Source organism: Melozone crissalis, unplaced genomic scaffold (genome assembly GCF_028551555.1).
Source record: "Melozone crissalis strain CALT ecotype California unplaced genomic scaffold, PUWL_Pcris_2 ptg000027l_1, whole genome shotgun sequence".
NCBI classification, from domain to species: domain Eukaryota; kingdom Metazoa; phylum Chordata; class Aves; order Passeriformes; family Passerellidae; genus Melozone; species Melozone crissalis.
In genome coordinates this window covers 27,103,770-27,130,880 of record NW_026535805.1, presented here as the reverse complement: position 1 = coordinate 27,130,880, position 27,111 = coordinate 27,103,770, and the positions used below count along the sequence as shown (strand labels likewise).

The 27,111-nt window shown below is 40.0% G+C and overlaps 1 protein-coding gene across 1 annotated transcript in view; it reads left to right on the top strand.

Moving 5' to 3' along the window:
• The first annotated feature begins 6,216 nt into the window (after positions 1-6,216).
• The window catches only part of NID1 (nidogen 1), a 43,237-nt gene continuing 22,342 nt past the window's right edge, over positions 6,217-27,111 (top strand). The window contains exons 1-11 of the mRNA XM_054280328.1: positions 6,217-6,423; positions 12,855-13,154; positions 14,277-14,506; positions 15,150-15,577; positions 16,462-16,611; positions 17,855-18,106; positions 19,222-19,422; positions 21,257-21,502; positions 22,476-22,619; positions 23,701-23,829; positions 26,614-26,757. Coding sequence (XP_054136303.1) covers positions 6,217-6,423; positions 12,855-13,154; positions 14,277-14,506; positions 15,150-15,577; positions 16,462-16,611; positions 17,855-18,106; positions 19,222-19,422; positions 21,257-21,502; positions 22,476-22,619; positions 23,701-23,829; positions 26,614-26,757 — 2,431 coding nt within the window. The remainder of the gene's footprint in view (positions 6,424-12,854; positions 13,155-14,276; positions 14,507-15,149; positions 15,578-16,461; positions 16,612-17,854; positions 18,107-19,221; positions 19,423-21,256; positions 21,503-22,475; positions 22,620-23,700; positions 23,830-26,613; positions 26,758-27,111) is intronic.

Below are 27,111 nucleotides of genomic sequence, written 5' to 3'. Positions count from 1 at the left end.
AAAAGTCTTTGGTGTAGCCAATCTTGAGCAGCTGACCAGGAGACATCAGGAAATGTTTACATCCTCTTTTTTGGATGGAGGAATATTCTTTCCCAGCAGACCTTGACCAAAAATGAAAACATTTACAAGCAAGCTCATTAAAGGAAATATGAATACCTAGTGTTCATCTAGCCAAGCATGGAATTAGGGGGAACTTTGTTCTTCCTCTTTGCGGGGCTTTCACAAATACATCTACATGTAAGGATAAAACACAACCTAATTTTGAGACCATGCAGTTTATGAGAATAGGTGTTATATTGATTAAATATTTCTTCCCTAATTTGGTCCTTTTGTAACAAGCAGTAATAAAAACTGTTGGCCTTTGCTGTACCACTGCACCACCTATCCTGAAAGAAAGTCAATTTCTGTGTTTTACTCACAGTCACTTAAGGTAATGATAGATTCTCCTGCATGAATTTCACTAACTTGGGCAAGGGTTTCCACACCAGAAAGATCAGTTTCACATATAAGATGTTTTCCTTGTAAAAAACATCATTCAGTAATCATGGGGGAAAACAGGTGAAGTGTCTTCTCTGAATCGTTGTGAACATTTAGACCCATCTGAGAAATAATATACTCTTTCTAAATGACAATTGTTGCAAGATATATTATTCTAGCAGGCAGAGAATCCAGGCACAGCCAGGCTCCGTGAGGCTGGCTGGCTGCTCTGCAGACACAAACAGCTGATATGAGAGAGTAGCTTGGCTGACACAGGAAAGACTGTGTCAGTGTTTCAGACTTTAGTAGCCTTTCTGAATGTTTGTAGAAAAGCTGAGGATGTAACAATTTGTTAGAGAATTTTCAGCCTCCACAAGCATCAGATCTGTGCTTGGCCTCTCTTTACTTTCTGACTGTCATCTAAAAGCTTTGCTGTTGATACTCAATGGGCACTTATTTTTTATGTATTACATCTGCACCTGAAATTCACAGTCAAAATCTGGATGCCCCATAAAAGAGAATGCAACATTTATCATTGCCTTTGGTTTGGGTGCACATTCAATCTGAAGCAGTGGTTTAACTTGAGATGTACTAAATACTAGTACAATACTAAATACTTTGCCAGACTACAAGGATATGTATTTTACCTGTGTGTAATATCTCTGTTCCAAAATCTGACACAATTATCAGTGGGTCAGAGTAATTATTTCCTTAGTCTTGGAGAAGATAGGTGGTAAATGATACCTTTTCCATAGCTGTCTTCCTGTCCCATTCAAACTGGTTTTCCGCATCCCATTCCCATTGTTTGAAAAACAATGTTCCTTCATATTGTAACTGGTTTCTGTGTGTATGAGAAAATGATTGTACATTTTGTCTTCTTGTCTTCGCTGCATTTTTTAAAACTCTGAAGTAATTTTTATTGTCTGTTTGGAGACTTTTATGGCATAAAGCAAAAACCTTTAGATAATAACAAAATAGTAAGAGTTGAAGTAGATGTAGTAGTTACTGCTGAGCTGAATATTTAAATAGGAGACTAATTATATATTCTCTGGCCCTGTTACAATTCTCTCTTACTACAGAGAAGTTCTGGAATTCTTACTGGATTAGAGAATCTGTTCTTGAAAGAGATCAAACATTAGGATGTAAGAAGGATATTTTGAAAATATACATATTAAAAAGTCTTATTTTTCATATGACTACATGTCAGGTGGGAGGATTGTAAGGCTGGTTTTTTTTGTCTAGCCATTTTACAGTGCTGATATTTTTCTGTTCCATTTTCCATCTACTTTTTCCTAGATATTAAATTGGGATGAAAAAAGTGTTCATAACTCTGTACAAGTATTACTTCTTCTTTGAGGTTTTTTTCTGTCCCCTATTAAAATAGTTACCAGCTCTAATAATGAGAGATAGAAATAAATTAAGAGAACCCCAGAAATACAAAGTGTCTCCTTGCACCAGACCTAGGAAGGGTCTAAGAACTTCTGTTTCTCCCATGCTCCTTGCCCTGCTCCAGGGCAGGAATCTGCTGCTGCCGTGTACCATTGTGCTACAGCAGCGTAGCTCTCCTGTGCTGACCAGGTCACTGGCCAAGAGTTAAGACATTCCTGTTCTTGCCCAGCTCTTCTCCAGAACAGGATGTGAGTTTCCAAGAAGATTGTCCTGCAGAATTTCTGCCCTTTTGTTGCCCTGCAATAGTTTTGCATGAGAGAAAAAGAAGGGACTCTACAATCTGCGATACTCTGCTCTAATGCAGAGGCCAAGAATTAATATCGCCATTCATGTGAACCTCCTCTCAAAAGCATCTAAGAGTGCCTCAGAATTAGTTTCTTTCCGTAGAGAGTTCTGCTGCGAAATGCACTTTTTTTGAAGATGTTCAAGAGTTATGTGCCCTGCCTGGTGATAGTGGCTCATGTAGAGTTACAGAAGGAGTCTCATTGTGTTCCACTCTAGTGAACAATGAACATTAAGTTCTAAAATGGAGTGATTTAAATTTATGATGTGCACTCCATGATTTTCCTGTGAGCTTTGCCTTTGCTTGTGACTCTCTGATTCCCATGACCTTGTCTCTCTAAAAAATGCTCCTTCTCAGCAGACCTCAGTACTATTCTTTCCTGCCAGTATCCCAAATACTCAGTTGTCTCCAGTTTATGACCACATGGTTACTCTGTCCTTTGATCCATCCACTAAAATGCTTTGTTGTCATTGGACAGCAGAATATCATCGTGGGAGGCCCAGGGCATTACTTTCCTTACTCCAGTCATGCCAGCAAAGGGAAGGCAAGCTCTGTTTTCTCAGTTAATGAAACCTAAGAGGGGGTTGAGAAGGTCAGGCTTCTCCATATCTGTACCCCCTTTTCCAAATCTCCTCACATTTAGACAGTGAAGTGCTCAAACATACGTGTGCATGTGTGGAGGGATAGAATGTAGGAAAATAAAGATAGTGCAGAAGGTGGTCTCACACCTGAGGAGTTGCAGCTGCACTAATCACCAAAGATTAGGGACAGCCCTGCCCTTAATAGGCCACAGCTGTGTCCAATAAGAAGAGGAGTGCTACAAAAGAGTGGGTTAGCTGGGTGAGGGGAGAGTTGGAGTGTGTTGGCTGTGCTGTGAGAAACAAGGAGTCAGTGCTGTGAGGAATTGTCCATGAGAAATCACTGAGGAGTTATGGAACTTTTGCAGTATGATGACATCATGTGTGTATATCTGTGAGCTATTTTAGCACTGTATGAACATAGAGCCTCAAGTCGGATCTGTTGGACTGTCTCAATTTGTTGTTAAATGCAGAATTATTCCTTAAGGTCTATTGCTTAGTGATCTGATCAAGCTAGTGTGGACTTCTCAAAGATTTCTATTATTCTGCTTCCACTATGCCTCATCTATGATTTATCTGAATATAGACCCCATGGTAAGGAAGCATTTGCTGATAGATGGTTTCTTTAGTTATTTCTTTTAGTTATTTCAGTGTCCTAGTCACCTTTAATCCTCAAACTCACCCATTTAATTCCTCCGTCTGTTTGGTACCCTTCTTCAGATATTTGAGTTGAAGATGATATGTATCTTTGAAGCATGATCTCAATCAAATCTCCTCATTATAATTTAATTAAGTACATATGTTCAGTTCTTTAGCAATTTCCTTTTGTCCTCTGATTTTTATTTTTGGTTTCAGTCTGAATTCTTTCCAGTGGTGAATTTTCTGCGACACCTCTGATCTCACAAGCAATCTCTGTAAAAGCAGTGTCATTATCCACTTTCAGAAAAAGTCACCTCCTTGTAACAAAATGAACCCAGGTTTGTTGTACAAGTTCTCAGTGGCTGCTCAGGGAGTACTGTTGCTTTGTAAACTGCTGCCATATCTGATTTAATATCCAATGGAAATGTGGAGTTCTTGGTATTTACCAGCTATGAAAGACTTTCTGGAAGGTCTTTCTCAATTGGAACATTCCAGTTTGCATTTAAATACTTTCCCTCTGTTTTTAAATCTTGCTGGAGTCTTCTGCATTCTCCACTCTGTTTGGCATTACCAACCAATATCTTGCAATTAATTACAATATAAGCAAACGTGCTTTTCCATCCCCTTTTTAGGTCCTTACTGAAGATGCTAGAAAGGACAACGGGAAGTTTATTTACTTGTCTTAGAACTAACAACGTTTAAAACTCCTCACAGTGAGAGCTGTATAGAAGGTAAACTTGCAATTACAACAGAAACGTTGCAATCCTCTTAAGGTAAGTATAGACTAAACAATCTCAGTATGCTGACTAATGGACAAAGGGTTTACCCTAACGTGGCTGTTACCCCTTATTTTAAACATGCAGATGAAGATACTTAACTCTTGAGCCTTCAAATCTATTTCACATTTACTACACTAAGCTTCTAGATTCTCAGTAGTCCCTGTCCTTCAACTTCTGGACATAATACTAGGAAATCATGTAAATTTAACAGGAAAATGTTGCCCCCTCAGGATTTTCTTCTTGTTTTGGTTACGTTTTCCTTTTGTTGAGTCTCACTGTTGTAGTAAATGTGGCTGTGGAAAACATTAAGCCAAACAGAAGTTATTCTCTTGTAAATGTGTATATGTTACCATGGGGGTTAATTTAGGCTTTCTCTTTGCTATGGAACTGTGTTGCACAAGCACAAGAACTGGTTCTGCAAATTTGGAAATGGGCTTATGATTGGGGGGCAGGTTTGTAATAGGAAGATGATTTTGTAGTGAAGGCAGCTGGTGGTATGCCAGTGCACACAAACAACGTGAGTAAGAACTTAAGAGTTGTCTTGTGGTTGAGCATTGATTTGTCACATGAGGAGAAAGATACCTTAGCTGGATGTTGAGTCATCTTTGTCTGTACCTCTGTGCTCAGATAGGGAGGTGATCCAGCCAAAAGGCTGCTCTTGTGGCAGTGGTTAGCCACATATTCCTGGATATATAAAGCGATGGATTCCATGAATCCACCAGTTACTGTCTTAGAGGCTCTGAAAATATGGAAGGAAGTTGCAGGTGAAAGTACAGCAAGTATCACAAGGAGAGCAGACTCATCTTCCTCCCGGACCTGCATGCTACTTTGTCTCCGTGACTGTTTTCACTGACATACAGAACCCAGTAGTAAATAGATGTTAGTAATAATGGTGACTAGATGTGTTTCCCCTTTAGGCTGGCATGGTTATAGCTCTACCCAGGAATGTCTTGTGCTGTTGCAATTTGCCAAATGCTAAATCACACTTTCTTACAAGGAAAAAAAAAAAAAGCACAAGCGTTTAAAGTAAAAAGCCATTCAAAAAGCATGTGGGTAGCATTTCAGCTGCCTTTCTTAGATGGTTATCTGCTGTAAACCTTCTATGGACATATCACAGCATATTCTTTACTGGCCAAGATTTAATCTCCAAATACTGCTGTCCTCGCTTGGTAGCTTTAGGAAAAATATATGAAATATAACCATTCTTCACTTGCTTCTGAGTGTTCCAAGGGAGCAGGACTACACTATAAAACAAGAAGACATAGTCAAAAGTAAAATATTTACATATACCATATTTTTTTCTCTGTGTTTCATATCATCAACAATTTTTTTTGTTGTTTGTAGATTTGTTTTACTTGTTTTTTAGTTTTGTTTTACAACCAAATGCAATTCTGACATGGATGGTGTAAATTTATGAAACACGTTCCAATTCATTTATTCATTTCCCCCGACAATGAGCACCTGGTATCATAATTATTTCAGAAGACAGCATGGGGATTCATATTTTTATTTCATGTTGATTTTGGTATTTGGTCTCGGCGCTCTGGCTGTTGGGAAGCACTGCAGCTGCTGGAGTCACTTTGAGCAGACATTTTCCAAGTTAACGCAGAAACCCCGCTGGCTCTGGCGGAGAGCCGCGGTGCTTTGAAAGCATCTGCCGGACGCCTACGACCCCGCACCGACTTAGCTCCGTGAGTTTCGCGCCCCAGAGGCGACAGTGATCCCGAGAGCGGCTGAGCGTCCCCATCCCCGCGCCTCTGGAGCGCTCCGAGGGTCGGTCCCGGCGGGCTGCCGGACCCCGCTCTGCTCCCGCGGGCGAAGCCCCGGGCCGGGAGCGCTCCCCGTGGCGGACCCCGCGGCTGAGCCCCGCTCGGGCTGTGGGAGCGGCCGCGGGGTCCCGGCGCCGCCGCTCCGCCCGCCCCGCGCTGCCATTGGCCGCGGCCCCCCCGCTCCGCCGGCCCCGCTGCCCGCGCTTATAGCGGAGCTGCCGCGGGCGCCGGGAGCCGCCGGGATGCGCGCCCCGCCGAGCTGCCCGCGCTGGGTGCTGCTGGCCCTGGCGCTGCCCGTGCTGGCGCTGCCCGCAGAGCCGCTGCAGCTGCTGCCCCACGGCGAGGAGCGCGGCGATGCCGCGCTGGAGCCCGGGGACGATGTGCGCTCGGCGGCGCTGGAGCTGAGCACGGCGCTGCACTTCTACGGAGCGGCCGTGCGCTCCCTCTATGTGAGTGTGGGGCCCCCTTTGGCTGCCCGCGGGTCGGAACCGCTCCTGGGCACTCCTCGGGGAGCTTTGGGTGGCGCGGTGGTGCTTGGGTGTTGCGTGAGTGCCGAGGTCAGACCAAAGAGCTTAATTGTTCCAGTTGTGTTCAGTCGGATATCGGGCCGTGTTAATTCCCTTCTCACACTATGGCCGGGGCAGATTTTTCTAGGTGCACAGCCTCCGCTGGGAGACAATGCAACAGATAGTAGGAGCGCAAAGAAAATGCAATCGATTAGCTGGAATGAATGCCATCCCCAGGCGTTTTCTGCACTCATACAGAGTGTTCAGCTCAGAAACATCCTCGTTGTGGTCTGCTTTCAGCATGCCAGAGTCACAAAACTGAAATAGGGCGTCCAACCAGCAGCCTAACCTGTTGGAGACTTGCACCTCTAAGCATTGGGAGACCTTTCTGTTCTGCAATGTCTTGGGCACTCTCAGGTGTTTGTGGCTTGGATTCTCTTAAAGCATCTGTGATGGTCTTGCACAGGCCGTAATGTCTCTGTGAAGAATATGTGTGGCCTCCTTGTTTACAAATTTATAGAGTGGAAAAGATTGAAGAAATATGTGGAGACAATAGGAGTGATCAAAGAGGAGGAAGTCCATATCCATAGTAATTGCAGGCTTTGGGCTGCAGGCACATCTCAGCCTTGTGTGCGTGTCTCACAGCGGAATCTGCATCCCAGAGTGCTGTGTGTGTGTGTATAGCTGATGGAGGGTGTTCAGTATTTGAAGGTGGGATTGATTGAAAACAGATTGTCTGGGGCAGAGCTGCTCAAAAGCAGCCGCAAGGAGAACAGTTTAAAATGGCAGCATGTCTTATGAACACTGCAAGGGTACTGCACACTTTGTCATTGCCTCTTTCCCCTTAAGCCCCACCTAGGCTAGCAATTGAACATGCTGAGTAGCATGTTTAGAAAGGTTTTGGTAGGGAAGGCACAATGTGCTTAGTGTATTAATCTGGTAAATGTCATCTCACCTCTCTGGCCAGATAAAGCAGTGTGGTTTGGTATTATGGATCTAAGAGACAACTCAGTGGATTAACCTACATGGAGACACTTTGAAAACTAGAACTCCATGTGATTGCAGTCATTCAAAATTTGATGTAGTTCCCATGCACTTGAATCTGTTTCATGGGTACTCACTGAAGATATAACTTGCTTACGCTACACTGAGGTGTATTAGTGCTGACACTTAAGTTACACTCCTTTTCATTGTCCATACTGCCACTACTTAGATAAATCCTGGCATCATATCTGAAATCTAAAATTTTGAGGAATTTGGGTTATGCTTGTGTGGAAAACGGGTGTTGTTCACTGAAGCTAACTGAGATAAAGTATTAGGCGGAGTTCAGACTTCAGTTTGACCCTTAGTTCATTGTCTTGCCTTCTGTACTCTAATTTGGTCACTGATTAGTCAAACCACATAAAAATACACTTTTAAAAGCACAAAAATATTCTTGAAACATAGTGGACCGTATATTCAGCTACAGAGAAGCAAAGATAACAAGTATCATGTCAGGTAAGCCGCAGAGACAGGACAGAGTTTTCAAAGAGCAGTAAATTGACTTACCAGTCTAGGTTTCTTTAGTTTAATGACCCTGTTACTTGCCCCGCCCTCAAACAGGAACAGTTCTAATTAGTTTTTGCCTGAAAGAATAGCCATGCAGTGTCTATTTCCAAATCACTTCCAGGGCTCTGCCAGCATCTGTCAGTACTAAGAATGGGCAATTTTAATGAATGGCATTACAGTGTTGGTCTATACACTATGCAGAGGCTTTTTCTTGCACTGAACTTTGTGCAAGCATTGCAGAACAGAAGCACGGTACAGACTTCATGGGGGTAGGGAGAGGAGAAGCATACCTGTTAAAGAAATGTACTGAGCAGTTTTTAATGCATTTTCACAATACACGTCCTTATTGTATATTTGCAATGTGTATTTATGAAGCTCTACAGTCTTGCTTGGCTGGAGTATCCAATGTATTGCTAGTTGGTAGTAAATATTATCAAGCTGATACAATTGACATTTAGTGCACATATTTTTATTTAGAAATTTTATGTGGATTCTCTTTCTACCTTTTTTAACAGTTGAGAAGCTGAATTGTTTAAGGTGGCTGCACACATGAATAGAAAGGCAAGGCATTCTGTGAAATGATTGTTTAGTACCAAGTTGTCATAAAATCCCTGGCAACAAAATCTTCTCTCACAGATAGAAGAGAGCACTTTTATTTCATATAAGTGGAAACAGACTTTCACATATTGTAATCTTCAATATGGTGCTTTTGTCTGTAAGATTTATAGCGTTGAACTCTATTACTAACCCGTACTATTCCATTTGTTTTAATAGCACACCTCTATTAAGGCTTTTTCAGTTTACACTAAAACTCACTGGTGCGGAAAAATTGAAGGATTAGGGGTTACCTCCATTAGAAAAGAATTGAGAAACGTCTAATGCAAGCTTGGTTCAATTTTTTTAATCCTTACTTTTATTAACTCCTTAAATTAATAGTTGGTCATAGTTTGTATTGGAAAGCTTTGTTGCTTTAAGTCAACTTCACTTTATTATAAAAATACATTCAAATTTTCTAAACATTTTTTTATGCAGAAATATTCAAGTCCATAAAATGCCTCGTCATTGAACAGGAAGAAAGTGCCTAATTTTTTAGAAACTTTAATTTTTTGTTGTACATACAGAGATACAATTTGTCTTTTAACAGAAATACTCCTTACTTTGAATTCTTCTTCTCACTTGGTTTTCAAGGTGGACCTATAATTGTGTGTGTGCATTATTGGTTCTGCTACAAACCACAAATGTATGTTAACTATGTGTGTAATCCAGAAGTTTAACTTGCTAAAAATACATCTATGTTAGTTCCTGTCAATTTAAATAGTGTTATACCCTAAAAGGAAAGACTACTCTAAAGCTTGTCTTTAGACAACGCCCACCTGAGGCCTCTTTTCTCCCCTTTCCCTTTTGACAGGAATGATGCTTTGATGAAACCCAGTACTTACCCCAAATTACTTCTCTTTATTTTGGGATTCACACTTAATCCTATGTTTGTGACCTTGAAAGAAGCAGGGTGATGTTAAAGGAGTATTCACTGTCTTTGTTAATATAAATGTGTTGTTGAATCTGAAAGCTAAAAACATTTTTTTTCATTATTCATTAATTTCTTTTTTTGCCTTAAAAATCTCTGCACAAATTGAGCAGCTTATTTTTTTATTTTCATGTGATGGCTTGCAAATGTTTTCTGGGTTATAGAAACATTCCCTTAAAGCTGAACTCTCTCACTTAAAAACTTCCTTTAAAAAATGAGGTTTGCATCTCCTTAGTAAATTTACTTTTTACATTAAATTTTTTAGCAAATAGGAAAGATATAGCTAGATGCATGTCACTAAGAGGTGAAAAGAGGAGGGCCATTTCTTCTGGCTTCTTCTTTGTTCTACAGTCTTAACTATTCCTGATTGTATTTTCTCTTAATGCTATTTTAATCCCTGCCATAAATGGGGGATCATGAAGCTGCAAAATCTACACACACCAGATCTGATGAACACCATGGAACTTGTTTAAAATACCTCAAACTCCAGTCATCTCTCACAAGAGGATTTAGGAGAGGGTAGGGCTGTTTGTGTACAAAAAAAAAAAGTAAGAAAGCAGAAGGAAAACTTTTAACTTCCACTAAATTTATGACTTTAAAGAGGGAGTGCATCTCTTTGCTAAAAGTTCTTAGCAAACAGACTGTAATGTCCACCACTCTCCATCCTGTTTTCCAGTGGTATAGTATAATTGGTGGGTTTTTATGTTCAGGTCATGTTTTAGCTTTGCTTTACAGGAATATGAAGCCTTTTCTAGTGTGTATAGATGTTGTAGGAGTTCTGGGAACTTTTCTGGACTAGATTTCTCTTATAGATCCAACTCCAGTTGTAGGGTCTGTAATTAGGTAACCCATGATGTCTTTTTAGTTCTTTATTCCTCAGATCTATAGCTCACCTATAGGGTCTGTGGCCACTGTCAAGTCATGAATGAGTAGTATAAAAATTTTCACATTCAGCTTCTTCTCCCCCTTTCTAACATGACCTGCTTTCCCAACATGTTTGCACAGATTATTTACTGCTTATATACCTTAGATATACTGTTCATGCATAAAGCCAACTCACCTATTTTTTTTACATGATCTTAACTTTTTAGTATTTTACACTCTAGCTACAAATGAAATTGTACATCTGCAGAAAATACAGTCAGCATATGTTGAGCCACTTTTAAAATAAATTCTGATCTACTGTGGGAACTATTTGCCAAGTTTAGCTAATGGTTTGTGATAAGCATCATCCAGTTACACACCAAGCTGACTGACCACTGGTCTGTGACGTGCTCTGACCCTCTGGATAGCCAAAGGAGAGTTCAAGGTATAAGTGTTTCTTGTGTCTGGAAGAGTGCTCTGTATCATGAACATACTACACTTTTTGCTGATTTACTGTGTGTAGCAGCAGTGGTGGTCCAGATTTTAAAGATGTTGCCGAGACACAAGTAGCCAGCATCCTTGATGGGCTTGCACAGACCACAATTTCTCTGTGAAGAATATGTGTGGGCTCCCACTGGCCTCCTTGTTTACCAAATTGAGTGGAAAAGGTTGAAGAAATATGTGGAGACAATAAAGAGTGACTCAAGACAGAGAGCAGCTCTTAGCCAGGGAGTGCATGAGTAGACTGGGGGTCTTCATTCTGGAGGAGAAATTACATAGTGGGAGAGACTGGGTAGGATTTTTCTATGTCCCAATACAAAAATTAGGGCCATCAAATGAAGGTGGAAGCCAGACTGAAAACAAACAAAAGTAGGAGACCTGAGTCACAAATTTGTGGAGTTCCTTGTTATGGATTTTGTGGATGCACAGAGTTTGTATGTGTTAAGGGAAGACTCAGCAAATATGAGAAAGACATCCACTGAGGAAAAACAGTCAAACCACAGGGAATCCCTGGACGTGGATGCAGTTGGAGGCACACTGGAGAAGTATGTGCATGTCTTCTTTTGCTGAATCTCTAAGTGGCAGGCTACTGGGCTAGGTGGCCTTGGAATTTGAGTCAGCAGCCATTCTGACCCACTTGTAGGCATTTGTAAAGATTTTATCATGTTGACAGTATCTTGACTGTGCAAAGAGATCCAGCAACAGTTTGTTCTTCTTGGACTTAGAAGAATCCTTTCTATGGGAGATTGCAGTTTTAATTTCATAGCTTATAGTAACAGTTCTGGGACCTCTGTCCCATTTTGAGTCCCTTGTGTATGTGGCAGCAGCTCTAGAGTGAGCACCTGGCTGCCTGCAGGTAACCACATGTGTCCTGTTAGCAGGTAGTCCAAGACTTAGAGGTGGATTTGTATGTGGCCGAGTCAGTGCCCAGCACAGCTGGTGGAAGGGCCAGGCACAAAAAGCTGTGTGTGAGTACTTTGTGCAGACCCTCAAGGTCTTGCTCACTGCTTGTGTGTGTGTGAGAGCCAGCTGTGGTTTGCCAGTGGAGTTTGGCTGTCACACTTGGATGTGCCCTAGCACCTATATATGTATGCACTTCTCTCCGTTTTAGTCAGAGGTGGCTGACTGAATCCTCATCTCAATGATGGGTTGCATCTCCCTGAGTCAGTACCTATGCATTTGCAGACCAAGAGTTTCACTAACATATGTAAATTCCTTCCCCCAATCCCCTTCAAGTATTAGACCCATTTTCCTATCAGAGTGTGTCAGGGCACTCAGCTGTAAAGGAATTTATAGTGTGGCCTATATCTGCTGTGGAAATTCTGTTTCTTAGGCTCTATGGCCTCTGGTATAAGAGCTGTGCTCTGTGCTCACAGCATGTCTTCAGAGGGAGCAGCAGCTTGTAATCCTTGCACAGTAGCAGAGAAGTTCCTAGGAGGGTGGCTGTGGTGAAGTGAAAACCAAAGCAGCCTTGGCCAGGCAAACAGAAATCTGTGTCTACCCAAAAGACTTTCACCCAGGCTATTACAATATGTAAGCATGGAGCAGTTTTTTTGGGTTGGCATTTATGTGTGAATTGATTCTTGGTTCAGAAATTCTATCAGCTTCTGAAGCATTGGTGGGAGGGTTATGTATGTCCCTGTTGGAAGAGACAATAGGTGTCTGAAATTTAAATAGCTAAAATCTTTATCTAGGAAAAAAAGGCTGTTCCATCTATACAGTTGACCTCTGATTTTGGGCAACTGAGATCTCACGACTCCCAATATGGGATAAAAAACACAGAAGTTTAAAAAACCACAGTGACTTTTTAAATACAAAACTGACTTTTGATTCAATTTCTGTTGGAATTAAAATTAAAATAATGTGATCTAGAGCACATGTGTGGGAGACAGTTGTATGAACAGTATTTGTGTTGTAATTTTCATCTTTTTGTTAGATTACCACTAATGGGATTATTGCAGTGAATGAACCCTCAAGTGAAGAAAAATACCTTGGTCAATTCCCAGTGAGTTTTGGGGCTATTGCTCCTTTTATGGCTGACCTGGACACAGCAGATGGACGTGGAAATGTGTACTACAGAGAAGATTCATCCTCAGATGTCTTGCAACTTGCATCAGACTATATCAAAAGAGGTTTTGCTGAGGCTGCTTTTGATCCCAGCAGTGTTGTTATTGTTACCTGGAAGCGTGTGGCTCCTTCCCAGGCAGCAGGAGAAGATCATGCTTTGGAAGAAAAGGTGAATGTTAATCAGAGCTTTAAGTCATGTTGAACACATGCTCAGCTAAAGTGTTACACTGTTGTGACACTAACCTTTTGCTTTGAAGACTTGAAGTTCTGTGTGTCTAAATTAATTCTGCAGACCTAACAATGTATATCATCGTCAAAAAGGCTGCAGCAAAATAGAAGTTTCCACAACTTTTATTTGAGATTTACTTTAATATTGTTTTATTAATTCAAAAGGTAATGCTTGAAACTACATAGCTGATTTAGTTGTGTTTCCTAATGACTCTTACTTTGAATGTTAAATGTGTTGTGATAATAACTGAACCAGAATATCCTGACCTCTCTCTGTGAAATGTAATCCTGCTGGCTTGCATTTTTTAGAAGGCTAATAATTTTGACACCAAACTATGTAAAATCAGATAACTGTATGGACTAGAAGGATCTTAAGCCCATTTGAATAGATGATATTGCATTTAGCAAAAGCTGATGTTTTGTAGCTAGTATTGGGTTAAGAAACAGCTAAAGGTCATTTTTATTATTATTCACAAATCATTTTCCCTTTTTTAAACCATGCAGGTACTATCCTGCAAGGACATGTAACTTTGTATACCATTATCAAAGTTGATTATAAAGTTTGTATTATAGTTATCAAAGTTGATGAGAATATTACTTAGCACATCTCTTTATGTCAACATCTAATTTTTTTTGCTGAACTTGGCACAAGCATTGTGTTTATAGTAACAATACTGCACCCCGATAGCAATGAACAGCTGATGTCTGAGGTGCTGTCCCAGTGGTTCCTACAGCAGGCAGTAGTGTTCCTGTGGGAAATGACTTGAGCAACATGAAACTTGAACTTCAAACATTCTGTTTACAGAATTTTTTTTTATTTAGTCTAGCACATCACTTCTGTTATTTTAAGGAAATTAAATAGCATCCTATAGCACTACAGAAGTTAAAATTGTTATGCTTTGGGCAGCCTATCTGACTGTTTCCTACAGATTTAATTTACTTTTGATAACTTTTTCTTTTTAATGAAAATTCTGATTTTCATTTTGCATTTAAAAAGAAAAAATTACTTTTTCTTAACTATTTTGATGTGAGTAAAGATGTGTTAATTTTTTTTTTTCCACAGAGAAACACATTCCAGGCTGTCTTAGCCTCTTCTGATTCCAGTTCCTATGCTATTTTCCTTTATCCAGAAGATAGCTTGCAGTTCTATAGCACATACTCCAAGAATGACAATGAAAATATTCCTGCTATCGTTGGCTTTAGTCAAGCCTCTACAAACTACTATTTTTGGGAAAAGCCAGGATCCTACAATGTCATTGCTGAAGATGAAGACAGCATTAGAAACCTTGTCAAGTACGCTTTTTTCTTTGTTTAAACTCCTCAAGAAAACATCAGAGTTCCATGGTTTTCTTAATTGTAGCATGAATCAATGAGAACTAATAAGATCCCATTAGCCATTGCATGAGAAGTCACAAGATCTGCCACTGATAAATATCCACCCTATTGAGGACTTTGGTGTAATTTGTTAAAAGTCCATATTCCCATTGTTACTGGTAGGAATTCCAGTATACTTAGTTCTTCTGTAAGTAGTACCACTTAGACTTCAACTCTTCATAATCTATCCTGGGCAGGTTGTTTTCGTGAGTTGTGTTTTTGAAAGAAAGAGTGAACTAGCAGGAAAGAGAAGGAGCTAGAAAGTTTTAGTAAGTGGTAGCAAGATCTTTGTGGCCCTAAAATCTCCTTCTGATCTCGTCTTCTTTGGAGACAAGAAAGTTAGAAATTCTCAACAGAGCTCTGGTTGAGGAGAAAAAAAAGTGTTACCCAAACTGTCAGGGGTTTTCCACAGCTGAATAAACTGTACCTGTAGGTAAGTATGAAATGTAGGTAAGATCATTAGACAGTTTTGTCCTGACACTTTTCAATGAAGGATAACATTGTGTGTAGGCTAGAAATACCACACAGCTTGTTTTATTTGGCCTGTGCTTCTATTTGACAGAAGCAGCAATGCTGGGAAGCAGGGCATCTGGGTGTTTGAGATTGGTAGCTCATCTGACAGTATCGTGCCTGCCAAAATCAACAATATTTTGGAGAGCGTAGAGCCTAGCGAAGAAGACCAGGAGATGACTTCTAAGCCCTTTATGTCTGACTATGGTTCCACTGAATTAACACAGCAGTATATCACAAGTAGCACGGACAGCACTGAAGAGGATCAGCACCTTGTCACATACAGTGTTCCTCAGCTAGCTGCAGAAGACTTTCTGACTTCATACCAAGATGTAACAGGAACACCTTCAACTGAGTCTTTTTACAGTCCTCAAAATTTCCCGACAGCAAAAGCTCCACCTCGCCACTTTCGCATCCAGCAGTTCCCCCCACAGCCACCTCAAGTCATAGATGTGGAAGAATTTGATGAAACTGGAATAGGTAAGGTCTTTTGTGCAGTTGAGCTTCTTCTAACCTGGACAGGCTGCAAAAAAGACATGTGAAGGAAATTGAATTACCAAAAAACCAATGTCTCCTTTGCATTTGCTTAATATCTGAAAATCTGGACATGTGTCATAAGTTTGTGTTATTTATTGAGGTGGTTAATTTGGATGTCACCTCAAATGCAGTTTTTGCCAGTCTAGTAAACTAGTTCCCTAGTCAAGCTCACAGACCTTTCTCAGACGTGTTACTGAATACAGATGATTTAATAAAGGTTGGGAATAGAAGCTGTTGTAATTTTTTTTGGCTAGGGTTTCATGGCCTCAAGTCTTAGGAGGATGGAACTAGCAGTTCTGAGTTCTAATAAAGCATTTTTAGAAATTTCAGAGGAGTGTGACTGACAGCCCAGATGTTAATTGTTTCCTGAAGCAGGTGTGAGAATTGTGATCTTCACTAAATAACAGGGTAAAACAGGATTATAGGGTGCATCAGTTGCTGCATGGTCCTGGGTACTGTACTGATATGTTTTGTTCTAAAGTCCCCTTTTTGTTTTGATTCAGAAACAAGGACAAATTAAAATGATGTGTTTAGCTTTGACAGGAATTTTAACTAATCTGTGTTAATGTAGATCTGCTGAAGTCAGAATTAAACAATTTTCCAACTAAATAATTCAACAGCTGATGCCCTGAGGTTTACTACAAAATAGTAGGTAGTTTTCTGCATATTGCAAGGTTAAGCAATGCCAATTGCAATAGTTTGCTTTCCTTAAAGAGAAAATAAAAATCTGGTCAAGTGAGCCCAGAGATACTTTTAAACTAGTCCAGTGATATGTGAATACCACAGTAACTGCATGGAATATAAATGTCTGGTCTTGTTTTCCACAGTGTTTCGCTACCACACAGATGTCCAAGAGACCTGTGCTAACAACCGTCACCAGTGCTCTGTTCACGCTATTTGCAAGGATTATCCCAACGGGTTTTGTTGCAGTTGTATTGCTGGCTACAAAGGAAATGGCAGACAGTGTGTAGCAGAAGGTAACTGGTTTGAAATTTAGAAACACAAGCAACAATTACATATGGAACTCTTGAATGAGGTGATCTGTATTCAGTTTCAGAAAAGGCCTGATAAAAACTTTTTGAAAGACTTGTCACTGGGATATAGTGAAAGGCATTTGAATCAGTGAGCTCTACTTTTTAAAATGGTTTTTTGAGTGAAGCAAATTATTTTGAGGGGTCAGTTATAGGCTTTATGCATTTTAATGTGACTTTCTGGAAAAAATAAACTTCTTCTATAACTGACATAATTTAAAAGAAAACGTAACATCCAGTGGTATTTCCTAGAATTAGTCATGAAGTTCCAATGTGTTATAATCTGATATGGTCCTCACTCTAGAAATGGACAGTTCAAAGTGATGAACAAATTAACTTTGATCATTGAACCAAAGAGCATGGCTCCTCTTTGATTCTTAAGCTGCTTTACTAAAGGGTGATCTGCCAGATTTCTGTTAAATACCCATTTAAACTTTGTTCCTGTGTAAAATCCATAAAGGAATTTCTTATGTATACACTTGTAATCCTCATAGTGATTTGGCTCAGAGCACAGATGCATTTCAGCAACTCAAATAGTTTACTGCAAGACTGTATTTCATAAACCAGGAAAACAAAACCTAATACTTAATCCAGTTTTATGAACTGAAAGCTTTCCATAGAAAGAAAAGAAGGATCTGATGATAATGAAATTAAAACTTCCATGTAGGAAATTATAAACAGGAGAAAATTAGCAATCCAAAATAGCTACTTTTGTATAACACTGACAGTCTTCAAAATGTCCAGTAGTTCACAGCCAAGAAATGTAATAGATTAGAATAACAGGTAAATTATTCTAATGCCTAATGGCATTAGTCTCTTAATAGGGAATAAACAAATTTGCGTTCAGTGTGTATTGATATGAAGTGTGATCTTAAGGAGTTTGTCTGCCACTTATTGCCAGATAACTTCATAACACTGTTACAGTGTATCTTTGCAGACAGAACTTTCAACGAGGAAAAGAGCATCTCTTCAGGCAAATTTGACCATTTAATCATCCACGTAAGACAAGACACTTGCATGTGTCTACATAAGCAAGTGAGCAGGTGGCAATTTCTTGTCTGAACTCTGAGTATTTGTTTGCCATTTATTTCAACACTAAGCACTGAACGTTGCAAACACTCTGGGCACGTTCCTTGCAGAGTATGAGAGTGCTGTTATTTGGTTCTGATGTGTTGTATTGATTTGCCAGGTTCTCCTCAGAGAGTCAACGGCAAGGTCAGAGGAAGAATCTTTGTAGGAAACAACCCCGTCCCAGTTGTGTTTGAGAACACTGATCTCCACTCCTATGTTGTGATGAACCAAGGGCGTGCCTACACTGCTATCAGCACAATCCCAGAGACTTTGGGGTATTCTTTACTACCTCTCGCCTCTATTGGAGGTATCATAGGATGGATGTTTGCTGTGGAACAGCAAGGATATAAAAATGGATTCAGCATTACTGGTAACTTCTAAATTAAAATAATGTTCAAAATTACTATGCTTTCCTCTATCTTGATAGAAAAGAAATCTGTATTTAGAATCAATATAGGGTGAAAACACACATCTATTCTGAGCTGCAAAATGGTTTTTTTGTAGTCAAATTTCTCACTGTTTTTCTTGTTTACAATATATAGACAGTGGCCCTTTAAATTTACTGTCAGTGTACAACAACTAAGTGTGTTAGAGAGAAGATTGACTTGACAGTTTCTCTTCAAGAAAGTGATTTTTAAAAAGATCTGTTGGGGGAATTGTTACTAGAGTGTACATAGTTACTATAAAAACCTTCTCCTACATCTTCAGGAGCTTTAACTTGTTAAATCTCTGATTGTACCAACAGAGCAAAAGAGAAACAGTAACCTGACCTCCTCAGGGTCTGAAGCACTTTACAGAAACAGCTGCTGCATGATGTGCAAATGACTGTGTTAGCTAGTTTGAGGGAAACCCCTGCTCACAATTTGAGCTTTTCATAAGAGATTAAGGTCAAATCTGGTTGGTTATGCTGCTGTGAATTCAAGCTGTAGATTCAATCTGTTCTAGCAGAACACGTGTTTCTCTTGAAAATTTGATCCTTTACAGACTTGTAATATGAACTCAGTTGAACACAACTTTTTGGTTTGGGATTTTCTTGGATTTGGTATGTTTGGAGCTTGTTCTGGAATTTACAACATACATTCCACTTGGTTTTGATTTTCAAACAGATGTACTGGATTTTGATTTTTTTTTTAACTCTCTGTACTCCTAATGGAAATTTTCTCAAAAATGTCCTTTTAAATGGTAGGATAAAGTCTACTGCTATTAGCTTAGTCAGAACTTCTTTTTAGTTTTATTAAAAAGAATGCCTCAGGGCAAGGATTTATGATTTATTATGTGCAGTGCTTAAAAAAAATTGCTTGCAGTATCCAAGTATATTATCAGTATGCCTCTGAAAGTTATTTCATTAGAAACACAATGAAATGTTGATGTGCTACATCAACACTTGCAGACAATAGTAATTTATATTTTATCTATTAGAAGCAATAGTTGGAATAGAAGGAAACCTCTATTAAGTTTAGTGTTAAACCAATTCTCTTTCTTTAGGTGGTGAGTTTACACGGCAAACAGAAGTAACTTTTCTTGGCAACAATGAGAAGCTGGTTGTAAAGCAGAAGTTCAGTGGCATTGATGAACATGGTCACCTCACCATCAGCACAGAAATGGAGGGCAGAATACCTGAGATCCCATCTGGGGCATCAGTCCATATAGAGCCCTACACCGAACTCTACCACACCTCTAGTTCTGGTAAGGTTCCATAAGAATGGAATGATGAGAAAGTGCACGAAGCAGAGATTAGGACAATCTGAAAAACATTCTTTTATTACCTTTTTAACAAGTGTATTTAGGACCCTTTGACTTTTAGGAAGTTGCATTTTGTCCCTTAGGAAAAGGTTTCAAAAGAAGGTGGATTTTGAGTGGGACAATGCAAATATTTCTAATACTTTCATCAAAAAAATACAGATTTAACTTTCTCTGAACTGTTGTTTGCAAAACACTCTTGATTTCCCTTTTTGCTGACCTTTTTTTAATGCTGTTGATGGCAGTGTACAAGGGGTACATTTGGGGTAAAGGTTTTTTCTCTAAGTCCACAGTCTTTTAGCCCTGGCATATAGCTTTTTGTGGTAATGTCATTAAGCGGCATTACCTGTGATCTTTGTGACATTAGCTGTGATCTTTGATGAGACTAAACCCATTGTTTACCACTCTGTCTCACATGAACTTCGTTACAATGACTCTGCAAGCATTTATCAGTGTTATTTGAGCTGAGTTTTAACAGCCAATTGGAAATTACCTCTTAATTCCCTTATCAGTTTCCTACATTGTCTCTTCAGTAGTCCTCTCTGTCAATTCCTTTATCACAGATCCTAGGTTTCCTCAGAGAACCATTCTTCATTCACTATTTACAGGGCAATCTTCTTTTGCTTATTTTGCTTTCCTCTTCCTGGATAAAATGATGGGTGTTTCAATACAGAAAGTGGAGAAATGAGGTTGGAGTGTTGCTGTTGGTCAGTCAGCCCAGCTGTCAAAGAGACGAATGCTACAGATGAAGCAGCCTGTGGTGCACCCACATGCGCATGAATTCTGGAGATACTGCACTTTTCTCCAAGGGTACACTTTTGGTTGCTAGAGCTAGAAAATAGTGTGGTTACATCATCACTGCCTTATTCTCACTAATATCCGAGTTTGGTAGCCAGTGATGAACCTGCTTGTGCTTTGCCTGTTGTTTTGGACTGGGAGGAGGAGGAAGTGGAAGCAGCAGGAAGCTTCTGCTTTGTGCTGAACAACTTGAGAGTTTGGGCAGCATCTGCTTTACAGAACAGTTGTCTACTTGGCAGAAATGCTGTTCCCATGGAGGTAAAGTCAGGGGCTGGAAGGAGATTTCCTTCAGGCTGGATTTGATTTACCAGCACTCAAACAGCTGCAAATCTACTGTCCTATGGCATATCTAATGGACTTAGCAGAAATCCAGCTTTAGCCAGCTGCTGCAAGTGGATTGATATAGGTGTGTTCTGGTGTCCAAACAAAGAATACTGGTGTTCGGAGGACCTTTCCTACAGTGGGAAGATCCACAAACCCAGATCTTTTTGAAGAGTTTTGTTCACAATTTTTCCTCGTATAGAAAACTGTTGTGAAGCATGCAGGAGCTCTCAGACATGCAGCTTCTTCAGGTCTTTGTTAAAATCCAAGGCTGGTAGCCTACAACGAACTAAAAAGTGGGTGTAGTTTAGGCTGGTGAGATGACTGTCCTTAGCTTGGAGATCTAAAAAGGAACCTAAAGCAATCTGAGTTTGCTGAGTTGAATTTCCTTTCATTATTTAGAAATCTACAAAGTAAAGTGGAAATTTTTAAATATGTCAAAATATATCAAATTACTCATTTCTAAAAACTGTGATTCCTGAGAATAGAGTAAGTATACTCCAGTGCTTGTTCCTTTGCATGGAGATACATCCACTTTCACAGCTTCTAGCCTTTGAAATTCCCATTTGCACTAACAGACTGCATCCCAAGTCTACAGATAGCATTTGACAGGGTGCTTTTGGTCTCTGCTCTGATGAGTGTGTTTGCTGTCGTGTCGCAGTGATCACTTCATCGTCCTCGAGGGAGTACACGGTGACAGAGCCAGAAAGGGATGGAGTGGCTGCCACCTACACGGGTGCCTACCAGTGGCGCCAGACCATCTCCTTTGATGAATGCATCCATGATGACTCCCCCCATTCTGCTCCTGCCACTCAGCAGCTCTCGGTGGACAGTGTGTTTGTCCTGTACAACAGGGACGAGCAGATCCTGCGATACGCCATGAGCAATTCCATCGGCCCCATCAGTGGTACGTATTTTATATAGGTATACAAATTTTGCTTTTTCTCTTTTGTAAGCAATTAAAGCAGTCATCCATTTTTTTTAGCCTGCCCTAGATGGATGTTAATGAGTTACATGAATTAATTTCATTATTTAGTAGCAGTCCAGATCCACCAGTGAAGGAGAGAAATGGAATTGTTGAAAATTTGTATTTTTACTTGAGAAAGAGAATTTAAGTGATGCTGTGTTGTTGAAATTCACTGGGGTTTATGTCTAATTCCTTGAAATACTCTTAATACACCACCTTGAATCTGTTCACACTTGGATGCATGGAGGGTGTTGTTCATCTTTACCTAATTTGTAGTTCCTTTATTCATTTTTTAGGGGGGGGGGAACATTGTCCCCCCAAAAACAGAGAAGAGAGCAAAAGAGGGGAATGGGATTTTCCATCATGAGTTTCCATAATTTATCTTGAAACATAGCATTTGTCTTTGAATTATAGGCTGCTTTTGAAAGGTATTTTTTAGATGAGCTGTCCAAGCTTCCACTAATATCAGAAAGAAAGCAAAGAGATTATTTGAAAATGCACACCAGATGAGTATAAAACCAGGCTGTGTTCACTTTTGTTTGTTACAAAATGAAGTTCTGCTAATTAAATGAATAAACCAAGCTGTTAGGAATCGTGTTTTGAGTCTTGTGTCAGTGACTGGAAAATTAATTTTCTTTCTATCTTGTTCTTTAGAGAGGTTTTTGTGGCTCTTTTTTAACTCAGTAGTCCTCTGTACAAGTAACAAGGAATACAGGTGCTATTAAATACAAATCTGAGATATCACCTGCAAGGCCCTTTCTTCCTGGTGCAAAAAATGTGTTTCCTTGTTTAGTGTGCATTATGAGCACATTAAACCTGGAAACGCATTAAACCTGGAACCTCATTCCTGGCCTTAGCTGGGTGCTATTACTTGGACAGAGTCATCAAGGCTAAATATGGTCTCTCTTGGCAGATGGTTCTGCTGATATTAACCGGAATCCTTGCTACACTGGCACTCATAACTGTGACACCAACGCCGTGTGCCGTCCAGGAACTGGGAATCGTTTTTTCTGCGAATGTTCGATTGGCTTCCGCGGAGATGGAAACGTTTGTTATGGTATCAAAACACTTCAATACATTGCAAAATGAAAGCTAGTGTACAATTTATATTACTTGGGGTATATTGACCCTCAGGGCTAGCCATGCCAGCAAAATGAACTGCCCTGAGTGGCTGATTTTAAGGTTAGAGGGTTGCTGGGCTATGTATCTCAATAATCAAAGTAAGCAGGTTTGACTGTCTTGAAGAGTATGTTTTCCTATCTTGAAAAGCATCTTTCCCACCCAGTTCATCTTTTTATAAAATATGTGGGAACTTAGTTGTGAGAACTTTACTGTAATGCAAGTTCTGGTTAAAATGAGTCAACTAGGTTAAAAGTTCTCAAGGGAGATGAGAAATAGGAAATGCACATGCAGACAGAGCACAGATATGTGCAATTCATTGAAATCAGCTTTTTACAATCTACTTTGAAAATCCATTTCTGTTCCAAAAGACTCATATTTCCCACTTCATTCTACTCTGTATTCCTAGTGTATTTGGTTTTTGCCTTGCAATCAAATCACAGCACTAATACGTGTTTTCAAGAAAAATGTGTGTTAATGAAACGTGTCATCCCTATTACCTAAAAAAGTTTTGGGGGCTTTTAAACCCAAAGCACAACTCTCCTTCCACTCTAACCTTTTAATCAACTTGCTAGTGAAAACGATGGTATCACTCTGTCCCTTCCACTCCTCTGATGCTGTGAGCTGGGCAGCAGTGGATTGGAGATGTCTATGAATAATGAAGGGGGAAGCCTTTCCTAGAGTTCATGCTCCCCCAGTAGTTATCATTGCTTCTGCTCACCTAAGGTTGCATTTTCTTTGGCTTCTCTTTCTTCTGCAATTTCCTGTGGTATCCCCTTATTACTCCATGATAGAACTTCTCCTGCTTTGTTTTCGTCTTTTTGGTGCAGATTAACTGAGGTCACAGTTACCTCAAAACTTATTTTCAGGTTATTAATATCTCTTAAGAGGTATGGTCTGTCCAAGCCATGGCCTAAGTACAGGAGACTGCTATTAACTTAGAGTTCCCCAGTTTCTGTTTTTCTGGCATCCATATTAAATGCATTTTTGTAATAACTGAGATCCTTTTAACACCCTAGATATTGATGAGTGTTCAGAGCAGCCAGGGCTGTGTGGCAGCAATGCAGACTGCAACAACCAGCCAGGAACCTACCGCTGCGAGTGTGTCGGGGGATACCAGTTTGCGGCAGATGGGCGGACTTGTGTTGGTGAGTTTCATGTTTCTGAAAAGCACTGCTTACCAGCCCTTGGGCTGTGATCCATCTCACAGGGATAGAAAACACTGCTTCATGATCTGTGCTGATCTTTAGTGTGAGTGGGGTTCAGGACTTTGTACTGCAGCTCATGATTACCGGGTTTTCCTGCGTTTTCTAGGCGCTGTGCTTTGGACTTTTTGGGGATTTGTGTTTTGCTGCTTATGTCTAATCCAGAGTTCAATTTAACAGATGAGATTTCAGTTACAAATTCATCCCTTGGACAAGATAGTGTACAGCTCTAAACCAATGTGTCTTGACTATTGCAGACTTATTCTGAAGTGATAATTTATCATTATAAAAAAGAATTGTAGCTGCAGATCACTTCACTGTTAAAATATTTGCAATTTGGCTCTTAGCTCTTTTTTAATGGACCATTAAATATCAAATTCAGTAGTTGTCGCCTAAACTAGTTTATTTTTCTGTAATTTAACAACTCTTTTTTTCTGGAGGAAGCCTGAGTTAATCTGTATTTGCTAGACTAAGGTTCTCCTAACAAGGGATATCTTTTCTTTTTCCTCTTTGCCCTGTTTTTCACTCAAGTTGTAGAAATTTCTTTTGGAAAAAGGAATCCACAAATGGTAGATAGAAGAGAGATAATGACAAATAACAAAAAAGGAATAGTGACTCTACCTCTAGAGCTGCAACTGTCAGGATAGGATGGAGATTTTTTTTTTTTCTTGTTAGAATTTTTCTTTGCAATCTGTAATTCTGTACCAAAAAGATCTATTCACACTCTACCAGTATGGCTGGAAGTTCCTCTTTCTTTTGGAAAGAAGTGATAACAGCTGAGGATTTTTTGCTTTTGTTGTGCCAGCTTTGTGGTGGAAGTTTAGCTACCCTTTGATCAGCTGATGCATCCAGGTCATTGCTCATTATAGCCAAGACTGTTCTTCAGCAAAGAATGAAGAGCCTTCATCTTCCAGCAGAGAGATGCATTACTTTCCTGGAGTTTGTGACTTTGCATGCTGTGTATTACACTCTCACAAGCCAAATTTCTCTGCTCCAGTATGAATTACAATTCATGTCTGTTCCCTAAGTCACAGTGTACCCTATTTCTCTTTCTCACAGAACAGTCAGAAAAAGCAGCTCCTTCTACCAAGGCCACTGGAAGGGATAGGGTGAGATGTGGAAGAGCAGCTTTATGTTCCTTCCATTATGTCCAACACTGAAGATTTGTGACTTGGACCTGAATGGGAACATTCTTCCCTCCAGCCATGACCTCACCAGCTTCACTCTACCAGTTTCCCATGAAGCTGATGTTCCACTTTTAGACAGTGCTAAGTAATTCCTTGCCCAGCTTGAAGGATTTCAGTTTGATCCCTTCCTTCAACCAAAAACAAATTGCATTTTTAAGGCTGAAGAGAGGGAAGATAAAATCTGGTTTCCCAACAGATTGAAAATAGATGTCATGACAATCTCTTCACAGTGGAGGGTCTTATAACCTACCAAGAATTTGAACCCCAAAAGGGACAACAGCAACTCTCTGTGCTTTTGCAATTTGCTCTGGGATAGCAGCTCTGACTCAGCTCCTTTGGAACCAGCCCTCTTTTTTCATACCAGCTGTGTGATTCACTAAGTAGCTTTATAAGAGAGTTGTAAATAAATCTTGTTCTCCTCTTTGTAGGATGAGAAACAGAAAGACTTGGAGACTCCCTTTGAGCTCCAACTCTTACCTTGTGTATTTATAATACTGTTTTTAATGAATTTCTTTTTAATCTGAAACTTACTTCATCAAATAAAGATATTAATGATTCTAACAATGATGTCATTTCCTCCAGAGAAACAGACAAAATGAGTGTTTTCAGATATGGCTCTGAAAGAAGATTTTTGTTATTTCCCTGCTGACACTGTAGTAGTTTCCATCTGTGTGCTGTGATGAAATGATCGTTGTAGACTCATGTCTTGGCCCCTTTTCAAATCCTTGTCATAACTGTGTAAAGACAGCCTCAGTGTTAGAGCAGCTGGAACTCTATTCCTAGATGTACACACTGGACACCCTATTTTCAGGCCCAAAATTTTTGTAGTATTTTACCTCTTCCTGTTTCCAATACCATGATTTCCTTCCCTGTTCTCTGATGTTATAGGTAAGCATAGACAGAGCTCCAGCAATTTCTTAAAACAGTTTATGTGCAAAGTAGTGCAGTGCTTTCAGAGCCACAGCTGTGAACATGAGAAAGTTATGAAAAGCTGCAGGTCTGGTCCCAGATCTCTGCAGTAGTTGACAAATGTTTTTATCTCCCATTGAGTGAGTCACAGCTCCTATTTGTTGCCAAGTGACAGCAGTCCTGGGTCAGTACTAGGTTAGTGTAGCAGGTCATCTAATAATTCCCAATGCAGTGAACTGGCCACTTAGCTAACATGTGAGTTAGCTCAGTGAGATGCCTTACATTTCTTCATTCAGGACTCCTTTTCACAACCAAAGCTGATATGGATATTGGGATCTGTCACTATGGTAGCTTTTCTGCCCCATTCTATATTAACAAACACCTGTGAGGTGCTGAGGACAGTCAATTCATTGTAAAACATTAATAAGATTTAACACCACTGAAAGGGGAGGTTTCAGAGGAAAAAAAAAGAAATCCCAATCTCCAGAGCAAAAACCCCTCAGTTCCTTGTTTCCTTTCTCTCCTGTAATCTTTCACAGATGTTGTTCTCTTGTATGAACTTACTATGAGGCTTAGACTTGTGAAGGAGAGTTCAGATTTTCATCTCCTCTCTTACACATTTAACCTGCAGCTGTGGAGCATGAGGTAAACCACTGCCAGAGGGGCACACACAACTGTGACATTCCTCAGCGTGCTCAGTGTGTGTACACCGGAGGGTCTGCCTACATCTGCACCTGCCTCCCCGGCTTCTCCGGAGATGGGCGAGCCTGTGAGGGTGGGTAGCACCATTTATTCTGGGGCTTTGAGACTCTGCATTGCACTGCTGGGCTGCTCTTTGCTGTGTCCTATAGCTACTTGTCATCTCAAGTAAGAAATTTCTTAGTCTGAGTTCCTGAGGCAGAAAGTTTTATAAAGCATTTTTCTTTTCCTCCTCTCACTTTTGAATTTACTCTTCAATGTTTGATTCATAGAAGGTCCAAGATGAGACAACTGCAGGAATCTGCAGCTACAGACCTTTGTCTGCTGCAAGTGTTTGCACTGTATTGGTTTAAATTACAAACGTGGTGAAACATAATACTCTGATTATATATTTAAAAAAAAATTGCATTCTGTTTCATGTCAGTCTGAG